Source organism: Anarhichas minor, unplaced genomic scaffold (assembly GCF_050575085.1).
Source record: "Anarhichas minor isolate MPS153535 unplaced genomic scaffold, ASM5057508v1 ptg000002l, whole genome shotgun sequence".
In the NCBI taxonomy this organism is placed as follows: domain Eukaryota; kingdom Metazoa; phylum Chordata; class Actinopteri; order Perciformes; family Anarhichadidae; genus Anarhichas; species Anarhichas minor.
The window spans coordinates 7,524,545-7,536,166 of record NW_027466448.1 but is presented as its reverse complement, the minus strand read 5'-3'; the positions used below and the strand labels follow the sequence as shown (position 1 = coordinate 7,536,166).

The 11,622-nt window shown below is 43.2% G+C and overlaps 1 protein-coding gene across 1 annotated transcript; it reads right to left on the bottom strand.

Annotated features, from left to right (window-relative positions):
- Positions 1-393: 393 nt before the first annotated feature.
- On the bottom strand, positions 394-11,195 carry arhgap24 (Rho GTPase activating protein 24). The gene is made up of 7 exons (XM_076087858.1): positions 11,078-11,195; positions 7,632-7,839; positions 5,180-5,312; positions 4,111-4,184; positions 3,891-4,012; positions 2,612-3,797; positions 394-2,444 (listed from the first exon to the last, which is right to left on the bottom strand). The coding sequence occupies exons 1-7, from the start codon at positions 11,181-11,183 to the stop codon at positions 2,180-2,182; spliced, it is 2,094 nt and encodes a 697-aa protein (XP_075943973.1). The 5' UTR covers positions 11,184-11,195; the 3' UTR covers positions 394-2,179.
- Positions 11,196-11,622: the final 427 nt, after the last annotated feature.

Sequence of the window (11,622 nt, the reverse complement as noted above, 5' to 3'; positions counted from 1 at the left end):
TATGTGTTTGTTTCTGGCCTTCTTCTACATAGGAACCATACGTCCATACTGTCACAGTGACAATAAGTCCCGCCTACACAGACTCTAATTCAGGTCCAGGCTGATTTAAAGGCTGGCATCTATGAGCAACTTCTCAGGCAGAATGTGTATAAACATGTTGCCTGGTGGTGCAGCATGAAAGCAAGTGCAGTGAACTTTCCTATTTAATGTTCATGATGGAGGAGTGCAACATAACAGAGATGGATAGATTTGTTTACTATTACATATTTCCATATATGTTTCATACTATACCTTCTCTGGTTGGGGTTGGCAATTATGGTCGGTGTTGAAAGACACTCAAAAAGGAAATAACAAAGGGAGACTCAAATAAAAATGCTTTTTTTATTCATAATTAGTTATTTTGCGTATCAAGTATCATGTCATGAAAATATTCCACTACCCCAGTCCTCCTCTCCCTCCTGTGCTGTGTCCATAATCTGCTCTTTTGTGTTGAACTCACAGAACTAGGTGCCGCTGTCAGCTCGGCTTAAGCCTATTATTTCCCGGTGGAGGGTGCAAAATGAGAAGCGCAGGCTCGCTCCCCCTCCCTCCTTCAGTTGTTCAGGCACTTTCCCCCCCTCCCCTTCATGTGCACATTCCAGATGTCCTGCATTGACCAGCAGCAGGTTTAAATGGGACCTGGTCTTCAGAGGAAGAGTAGCCAGCAGCAGCTTCTTTTGAGAGACATCCAGCTCAGGTCTGTACTCAGATGTTTTGTACCCATCAGCAAATCCACACTGCGTGTGTGCATTTGGCTTAAAGCTACATAAATACACTCATAAAGACTTCAACAATATGCAGTCACGTTACAGACATTCACTTATTGTACACCGGCCCGCACGGACTCAAGCACCATCATGCACACAATGCTTGCTACTGAATTTAGCCACCGGGCTTTTTAAAGTCCTCAATGTTGACACACTTGATGCTGTAATTCACTTTCTTCAGTTATGACCCACAAACACAACTCTGAGTTGGTACTTTGTTGCTGCAGCTTGATGCAATTGATAAATTGTCAGAAGACGACAGGAGACTATTTTTAAAACTTCAATCTCGTATGCTCAGAGGTAGAACGAGAAGTGTAATTCCCAAGAGCATTCGAAGAAAGACAGCAGCTACTCATCTGTTAATAATAGGGAGAGGGACAATTTGTCGACTGAAGTTCTGAATAATTTTATCTGGGATTTGTGCCAATGACCCATCGTGCAAGTCTTCAAATTTATCGTTACGAGCTACAAAACATTCCTAAATCCGTATCAACTCAATACGTGCCATACCCATCTGCATATGCGTCACACCACAGTGCGGACTAGCAAGTAGTGTCTACGATTATCTATAAAATATTTACATTACAGGCTCTTTTTTTGGTCATGGGGTAAATTAAACAGCACAGAAGCACAGAAGCACATACACAGTAATATTATCCAATTTAAAATGGTAAGCACATTGACCGACAGAACATTCAGTACCACCTTGCTGAGACTTAACGAACATGTAAGTGCAAGGAGAAATCTTAATATAAAATATCGCACATTGATAACTTTGCTTAAATACCAGATAAACATTTAAGTATTACTTTCATTTCTTTTTACATACATATGACTGTGTTGTTTTCTGCATTGTTTCACTCTATGTACATGAGACAGATACAGAATTACATAGAACAATAAGATGTTTTTGGTTAGATTTTTAGAAGTGAATTATGACAGGGAGGCGTTTTGCATGGTCTTTATGCATTTTCAGGTTGTTTTTTGCTGAACACAACCTTTCTCAACATTTCCCTTCTATATGGCTCCAGGAGCGAAAGTAAAATAACGATAGCACCGTGTATCATCACAGACCATGGTGTACTGTGATTACCGCCACGGTTTCTGAGTTAGAGAGTGTCTGTGAGCTGTTTAAATAATGCAGTATTTACAGATAGTCAGTCTGGCATCACTCCAGGTGATGTCTACATTTATACAGGTGTCTTGCCTTAGACCTACACCTCCTATTTCTTAAATAAAAACATGCCATCAACCACTGCAATGCAACTTTCCGACTTTTCCCTCAACAACCAAATCCTGTTTGGAGCACTCGTAGCGTTCACGTCTTATAGTAAACCATTTCCAGTCTTGGCTAGCATTTCCCCGCCCTCCCTTCACTGTATCCAGATGGTGTTGTTACGATCTGGCCGGCGGGGGTCGGTGGCTGGGGAGTTGCCAGTCGCAGTAAGGTCACTGAACGTGGAGAAAAACTGCTCCATCTCTTTCTGCAGCATCTGATTTCGCCGCTCAGCGTCGTCCTTGGCGCGCTCGGCGTTGCGCAGCTTGATCTCCGCCATGGTGTACTTCTTCCTCTCCTGGTCCATCTCTTCGTGGAGGCCCACCATCTCCGTCTCCAGCTCCAGGTTACGCTGCTCCAAGCTGCAGAGGAGGTCAGCACAGGGTTAGGGAAAAGAGACAGAGACATTTGGGATATACGCCTATTTGATTCATGACTGTGCACTAAATAAGAAGCGAGAGCCGGCAGCCATGTTCATTTATCTTTAGCAATTTCCTTCTAATGTCATCGAAAATACACTATTTCTCACCTCTTTATCCTGGCCTCGTACTCCGTCTTCTGCTTGTGCATCTCCTGTTTAAGACTGGCCACTAAACTGTGCAAAGCACTGTGACCACCGGGTCCATTACCAACAGTGTAACCATCACTATTATTACTACTGCTGCTGGTCCCCTGACTGCTCCTCCCTGCTCCACCTCCACTTCCTTCCCTGTTGCTGTTTCTGCCCTCCCCCTCGCCTCCTCCATCGGACTGGGGACGCTCATTTTCCTGTGCTGGTCCATCCAGGTCTTCATAGTGGCCTCCATAGAAGTCCTGCTCAGGGCAGGTAGTAGTGGAGGAGCGACAAGAAGTGGAGTTGTCGGGAAGAGAGATTTCACAGGAGGAGGTGGACCAGGTGGCGCTGTCTACGCTCTGCTTGTCCTCATGGCTGCTGTTCAGACACACGTTGGTGATGTGGTTCTGCTGATGCAGGTTTTGATGGTTTAACTGGACGTTGTCATAAGTGGACAGACGGTTCTGGTTGGATGTTTGATCCCCATGGGGGCAGTCGCGCTTTTTGTTGGTCTCGCGCAACGTCACGCAGCCGTTTGGTACCCAGAGACCGTTGCGGCCGTTCACACCCCCTGTGACCACGTCAGTGCTGGAGATGCCCATGCGCACAACTCCAGTCCCGTTCCCTCCGGAGCTGCTTCCACTCGTCACGCCGCTGGTGCCCATTCTCGTGCCGGAGCCTTTGAGGGTCCCAGTACGACGCACCGGCAAACTCCCACCACCAGTCAAAGTCGGGCTCTTTTCTTGACTGGGGTCTGAAGAGGGCGAGGAGCTGAAGGAGCCGTTTGTGACAATCCCGCTGCCTTTACTGAAAGCCGGGTTCTTTTTAACGGTCAGCGGTGGACTGCGGGTGATGTCGAAGCGTCCTATGACACCGTTACGAGGGCTCGCTGATCGCGGGGAGCCACCGTTGTCCACCTGCTGGCGGTGCGAGGGAGACTCGGGTGCTTCCCAAACACACTGTCGCACCACCTGCGTGTTGTTGTTCTCGGCATTTTGAGACACCGTGGTGTTGGCGGAGGTAGAGGTGGTGGCTTGCCGCCGTTGCAGCTCGATGTTGTTGTTGGCAAGCTCAAGGGCCGTGGGGCTGTCTTCATCCAGAGGGAAAAGCACGTCGTGGCGGCCGATCAACACGGCCATGAGCTGCTGGACCACAACAGTGCCTGACAAGATGAGACCACACGTTACTTTAAAAATGTTCATTCAATTACGGTTAAAACAAAATGTCAAGACACTCGACCAGCAAGAAAACATACCTTCCATAATAGTGACTGGATCCTCAACCTTCGGCCTCAGGATATTCGGCCCAAAGACTGTGGCCAAGTTTTGGACGCTCATTTTATTCACTCCTGAATATGACTGGACTTCATCTAGAAATCTGGCAAACAAAAAAAAAAAAAAAAAAAAAATCAACTTTTCACTGTTTAGTAATGATCAAAATTAGAAATATCACCTACATTAACAATCTATTAATACCTGCAGATGTACTTGAGAAGGTTGTAGTTCACTGGAGGTAGACTTTCCACAAGCTGTCTCAACTCCTTCACACCCTGCAGATGAAGCAGATACTTTTTAGTCAAAATGTATTGAAATACTACAAGTTCTGGTGAATCATGAGCAATTTACAGCACATCAAATACAACAATAACACCCACAGCCCAAATAACAATCAGTGAAAAAGAGAGGGGAAAAAATCTGATCAAGGATCTGTTATTAAAACTGAAAGAGCATCAATGTTTCTCTCAACGATTCATCATGCTCATTCATCTTTTTAAAGAAAGCAATGATTTGTTTTTTTTAAAGGAACAAATACAACAAAAGATTCATCATCTGTCATCTAAAAAGTACTAATTATTCCCATCACTCTCTGAGGTAGGTGTTCAAAGGGATGATTATTCTTTAAGCTGAGGAAATGTGTTTTTGTCTTTATGACAAGATTTTATTACTACAGGGATTCATGACTCATTGTTTTTTTACAAAATACAAAAAAAATAGTCAAATAAAAAGAGTATTAAACAAAATGAGGATTTATATAGTTTTAATTAAAGTGAATCTGAAGTGATCTCGCAATTTTTTAAGGAATATTGGGAATTTAGCTTACTGTGTTCCTCCTTTAATGAGGTTTAAAAGGCAGAGCGGCACTTATCTACGCTTGAGATGTTTAAACTTAAATACAAAAACACACCCAATCACATGGATACACAAAGTCACAAACAAGAGCTCTGAGTGAAAATGAAAGAAAGACGTTGACACTGTGAGGAAGCCAAAGACTTGTCCCCCTGCTGTGAAGCGTTATCTTTATGGTTTGGAGGAAATCCTATTTACATGTTAGAAGTCAAGACGGGCACAACAAAGTCATTCTGTACGGAAACAGCAGAGCAGAGGATGGATGACCGCGCAGCGAGAGACCAGCTTTAATGCCACAGAGCAGGACTTTGGATGATTTACGAGAGAGCATTTCAGTGCTCACTTCGGTTGCTATGAAGTATATAAAGTAAGTATAAAGGTATAGGAAAGGAGAAAGTCATCAAGTGGCCTTTCTTACCATTTCATCATCTTTGCTGAGGAGCTTGGTGCAGGCCAGAAAGTCGTCATACTTGTGGAAGGGCACGACAGGCTCCGGCAGCTCTCTGAGATACAGCTTCAGTAGAGAGGCTACTGTATGCACATCTGTGTTACTGCACGGGGAACAAAAAAGACAGAAATGGGGTTGAGGTTATTCATTATTATGGGTACGTGGCATTGAGGCAAACACAAATCATCATCAGCAAGGACAAATAATGTAAATTAAAAAAAAAGAGCACTTTCACGATCGGAACATGATCAAGTGTAGAAGTTAAAAGGAATATTTTGACATTTTGGGAGATATGCTTATTCATGATTTGGCATCGGAAAGAAGAATCACACCACTCTTATCTGGTTGTGAAATATGGCTGGCTGGGAGCCTAATCAAAATGCCCCAAAAACCTAGGATTTCAGATGAGATATTTGGGCTCACTGAAGAACCTTATGTGGGAGAATCATCCATTTTAGCAAACAGGTCATAAGCAACAAGGCAGACAGGTAACAAGGAAAGCAACAGAGGGAACAACAACAACACTGGGGCGGGTTTCGATGATCTGCCAAAAGGCAAGAGGATTTCCACTTCAGGCTCAGAGACACTAATGAGCCAACTGGAAAGGCAGGAGGTTACAAGGGAATACAGCCAGGTCAGGAGCAGTTAGCAAAAATAAAATCAGACATGTGTAGAGACAGAGGAGGGTGTAGTTGTTGTGTAGGTAGGTGGCGTGTCTCAGTACAGCCACCTACAGACCTCATAGTGTGGAGCCAGATTGTAAGTCCAATTTAGTTGCATGCTGATTTCTAAGATGGTAGAGTTTGTCCTGATCACATAACACAGGGGATTTCTGATTAGACCTCTGCTCAGGATTAAGTTGTGTGGAGCCATGCCACTAACAAGAATGATTTGTATAAATTGTCCCCAAACGGTTGGTCATACCAGCATTTAAAGCTGTTATTACGTAACCAAATCTATTCCTATTATTGGCACGAACAATGGATTTTGCATCCGAGGGCAAAGTACATTTGAAGTTACATTTTGCTTTGACACAGGAATTCAAACTGTTGATTAAATAATATAGCAAACTATCTTGACAGCATTTACTTTTGAGGAAAAATGGAGGAAGCTATCACAACTTCTTAGCTAGCTATTTGTCACCACCCATTTGTATGTAACCCCAGAATAAACTGTCACAGGAACATATTTTTGGACAGTTATGAGACAGGAGTCAATGGTACAAATATATGTCCGACAGTTAGCAAGCTCAGAGCTTTTGTCCTCTTAGATAACAATCCTGACACATTTTCTTTGTTCTGCTGGCACAGTGCAGAGAACACGGGCAGCGCTACATGTCCCTGGCTGTTAGCTCACCAACTATCCCTTAAATGATCATGCTTCTAGTACTGCCTATTATGTGAAGACGCATGCATGACTGAGCTTTTCCACTGTCTGGTGTGACAGGGCATAAACAAGAGAGAGAGACATCTCAATCAAACGCCATCGTCACGCACCCACACAGCCTGAGAGGTCTAATCAAGCAAGTGAAAACACCTGTGGGGGTGGACAAAGGGTGTGCTAGCAAAAATGTGTTTCAGTGCCTGCATTTGCTAAATATTTGTTCCAATGCTGATGCGTTTGGCTACATAAATGTTGGACTGACTAAAAAGACTAAAAAGCTGGATTTAAATTTGATTGACTTTTAATGTTGATATGTTATAAAAGGCAAAAAAACGACCCCCTTTCCAAACAGCAACATTTTGACTTATCATGGCAGGAAAAGCGCATGTGGAAATAATAATAAACCGACTGATCTGGTTCAGGTGTCTCTGTGAGTCAGCAAACACAACAGCAGCAGCCCGAGAACTACCATTAAACCCACCGGCTTACGACATCAAAGCGTCAGACATTAGATCACTGTTTGGTACTGCTGTGTTTTACAATGCTGCACTGAAGAGGTACAATGGGGATGGGAAGGAGCACAGCAGCACAATAACTTGTGACAGTCATAAAAAAGAAAAAGTCCCTTTTCTCCAATTTACCAGCCGCCCTCAGTGCAGTAAAGGCAACACATCCATAACTATCTTCCAGTCAGCCACAACACAGGTATTGTTTCAAAAATGAGTGTAGACGGATTAAACTGTCATGTTAAATATTGATAACTTCGAAGTGGTCACCACAAACAGTCTCACAGAGGACAGACAGAAAATGCATGACATTCAAATGAAACAGTCATCCTTCTTTCCATGATATATCTTTATGGTTTTACAATATATATATGTAGAACATATTTATTATGACTTGGTCATCTGTGTTTGTTATGCTTGTATAAATTGGGAGATGTGCAGAACTTCACCAGACTACAGTCTGGACATATGAACTTCACATTAAAATGCACTTAGATCCGAGCAGCCGGTCGTTACGCTTATGGTTTCCTTACCAATCAAAAGAAGGTTTCTCTCCACAGTCAAAGGCATCCTGCAGCTCTTTGACCAGGTTGGCCTGTCCGGGCAGCCTGAATAGGCCCTCCTCCCTGAGGCCCCACTGCCGGATGAAATCCACACACTGCTCTACCAGCATAGGGGCCAACTTGTTCCCAAACCGGCGCTCATACCGCACAGTTTCCTCCAACTTCTGACCGAAGATGCCTGAAACACAAGACATGATGGTGCGACATTGATAAATGGCAATGCTTCAAAAATATCGGTGTTGTGTTGTTTTGTTTTCACCCCATATTTGAACATTTATTCATTATGACCAACCTGTTATATTGTATTTATAATATATAAACCCAGATATATACAATATGTTTCTCTCTTTACAGCTAAATCATTTAGGGCATGATTTTAAAATGACAAAAATGATAATTTAACCTTTGAAATAAATACTATTTTATATCCTGCACAATTTAACTTTCTCTCCCAAGGAGAAAAGAGCATTTTTCAAAGAATTTGAAAAACCAATAACCTTGCATCTGCAGCTTAAGGCACATCAAAGAGAGCAGTTCAATTGATTGAAAAAAATAATAATTCTGATAAGGCTGGCTAGACAGTCCAAGCAAAAAATATGTAGACCCACAAAGCTTTAGTCTGATGATCAAATCTCTAACTTCCCGCTGAGTACCTCTCGCCTTTTGTCTGAGGGAGTAGCCATAAAAAAAAAAGAAAAAAGAAAGAAAGACTGATTTCCATTTGCAGCCGTCTCATGTGGATGCAACACAAGAGGGGATTAAGGCAGCCTTCCTGAGAGATTTGGATCTGCATACTTTTCCGGTCTCCAGAGACAGACAGAGGCTACTCACACACATGCACACACGTGGTACGACAAAGTTGGACTGAGCTTACCGGGATGCACGTGCTTTTGACAGCATTTGACACAGCAAGAAGCAGCTTCAAACCAACTGGTGTTGATGTGAAATAGTTTAAATCACTGGGTTTGTAAAGGTGTATTGGTACATCGCATGAATTCAGATTGCAGCTTTTCTAGTAAACTAATGCAAATGCCTCAATGCAATTATCATGAGACGCAAGTTGATTTTTCGCCAATTAATATTATGGTATGTTGTCACACTCACCCCTCTTGAAACTGACACAGCTTGTAAGCTTCCGGAAGATTTTTTTCCACTTCAATCTTTGCAGCAACACAAATAAGACAAAACTTTAAACGGTGTCAAATTCCAAAGAAATATTTGAAGCTGTGTATCCATTTCCCAAATCTTGGTTCAGAGTGAAATACAAATAAGTCAAGCTCCACCAGAGCAAAGAAAGATGAATATCCTCACGTATCGAAAAGAGCATCAGAGAACAAAGAGAGAAAAAGTGACTGGATGAAAATGAGGTCATCCCTCCAGACCTTCTGCTCATGAGTCTGGGAATGGTTTCCCTGTATCACATGTAACTGTGTGTGTGTGTGAAGCGATTATGAACAGTGTGCATGTGTGTTTATATGCATGTTTGCTGGCTTGTACCACAACTGCAAAGACTTCATTCAGCACATAAGAGAGACATCTCCACTCTGCAAACACCCAGCAGGTTACTTCAACACTCTCACATTATCGCAGCAAAACAGGCCGACTGCTGCGCGCGCACACACCCACACACACACACACACACACACACACACACACACACACACACACACTCTCTGATCCACAACCAGAAGGCAGGAAAACATCCCATTTTACTGTGAAGTACATTTCACTGTGGTATTACAGTAAACTAAATATGAACTGTGCATTAAGTAGAAAACGGTGGCTGTCGAAGGTCAAAAAAACAGACTAAACAGACATGACACACAGGGTGATTGGAGGTGGTTGGGGTGGCAATTTTAGTCCAAACCAACAAATAAAAAATCTCCCATATAAGCTCTATAGAACAAGGCTGGAAATAAAAAAGTTACGTATATACGGTATATGTTTTAGCATTAAGAACATTTCAAAATAGCTCTAGCATTAATCTAACAGCAACTACAGCTAAAGTTATACTCTTTACAAATAAACAACTGGTAATTACCATCAAATAAATCTCCAAAGATCCAGATGGAGAGGCCACAACTGCACATGACTTCAAACGCTCCCTTGTCCAACTGCTTGTTCAAGCCGGCCAGTAATTAATTCAACGTCATAGCAAGTGTTCAGCACAACATGACAGCAAACGTTTGAGGGCTCCGAGCTCCAACACAGGCTTCGTTTCGGGGAGCTCCCTTCCCTGTCTGTCACTCTCTGAACTCAAATTTGTAATCACACTTCAGGGGCGCTGACCAGCCAATCAGGGCTCAGTTAGTCTCTGCTGCTACTGCAAAATTGTGAAAGCCTGGAATATGTGTGCGCTCTGTATATGTGTGTGTGTGTGTGTGTGTGAAAGTCCGGCTCCGCTCCAACTTGGAGCCACCAAGTTGAGTGGCATCTTTGACAAATGGCTCGTCCTTTTGAAGAGCAGTCAACTGCAATCGACATCAAACTCCCCGCACTGAAAACAGAGGGGCCAGCTCAGCCTCATCCATTCACTGTGTCACAGAGAGCTGCCTGCACGGCCCGTCCGGTCTCAAATGCCGCACATGCCCCCCCCCCGCTCGAACACAATGTGGGACAATGTCAGCCAGTTAAGTCAATAACAAGCCTTAGCGGTGCAGCGGGGCACTCGGTAATCACCGCACTGATCCCAGGAACAATTACAACATCGTGCACTTCAGCTATGAGTCACAGTGCACTTGATGGTAGCTACATCAACATTGTTTTTCTGTTATATTTGACGCATGTAATTGATTTGGACACATTAATGTCCTCTGTGCATTAGCATGAACGGGATGGATGGGAAGAGAAAACAAAACAGGCAGGATGATGACACGAGAGTGTAAATTCCAGCTTCACAGACATTCCTCGCGTGTTATTGCGTCATGGTGAAGACAAGTATTGTAGTGATGCAACCGGCATGTGGCAGGACACCCAACATATGGACTGAAAGGAAAAGACGAGGCAACCTGCTGCTTTACCTGCCAACGGACTCTGGAAACATGCTTGTTTTAGATAAAACCCTGTAATATGTAAAATAAATGCGGTATTGCCCTGGAACTTACTGCTAAGTGCCTCTATCACGCACCCACAAATAGATTTAGGTTGCACCATTATCATTGTGCACAAGGCCACTGAGGTTTTGCACTTTCAGTCCCTTAGTTACACACATTCTCTGCAATGTAACGGATGTATTTTCTCAGCGGGATCAGACCACACAGCCAGCAGTTTGATGGCCTTGCTCAAAAGAACCTAGCAGACACGGAGGTGATTGAATACACACACTTGAGTCACCCAAATGAAAAACAAACAGCAGATGCAAATCTCATTACAAGTTAGTCAGCACGTAAAAACAGGGGCTGTGTGTGCATACTGACCTCCACCAAAAGGCGCCCAGATGACCCTGCGGATCGTCTTCACCCAATCCTCCATGTCATTCTGGGTGCTGGCCATAAGAAGGTAGGTCTCATGGTTGGCTGTCATCCGCTCTCTGTCTCCCCCTGTTCAAGTAAAAGAGACAGAAACATAGATGGTTACAATATCCTGTAGATGAAGCAAAAATTGATACTTCAGCTGTTTTCTGATGCAAACCAAAAGATCCATTAGTTCCATGCAAGTTTTTAAAGCGAAGTTCAAATCATGACAATGGGATTTTGAAAAAACAACAAAAAAACATAGTTTTAGACACTTTGGTACACATGCAAGCGCACGTATCTGTCAACGAATGATTTAAATGTCAGGTCATTATTATCAATGTCACTATCATGAATTAACACACATGTTTGCAGGTGTGGGCTTCAAGACTTGTTGCTCCGACAACAGTTCCAGATGTGAACCAGCTTCAGCAAAAAATAAATAAATCCAGACTCACGTTGAATTGTCAGTGTTTTAATCTGGATAACCCGTACAGCTAAATTTAGAG

Bases quoted from the DNA above. Each gene is read 5' to 3' on its own strand.
- arhgap24 (XM_076087858.1), bottom strand. From the start codon at position 11,183: ATGACAGCCAACCATGAGACCTACCTTCTTATGGCCAGCACCCAGAAT. The intron at 7,840-11,077 runs GTCAGTATGCAC...CTTGTGTTTCAG, and splicing joins CTGGGCGCCTTTTGGTGGAG to GCATCTTCGGTCAGAAGTTG. The intron at 2,445-2,611 runs GTGAGAAATAGT...CCTCCTCTGCAG, and splicing joins TACGAGGCCAGGATAAAGAG to CTTGGAGCAGCGTAACCTGG.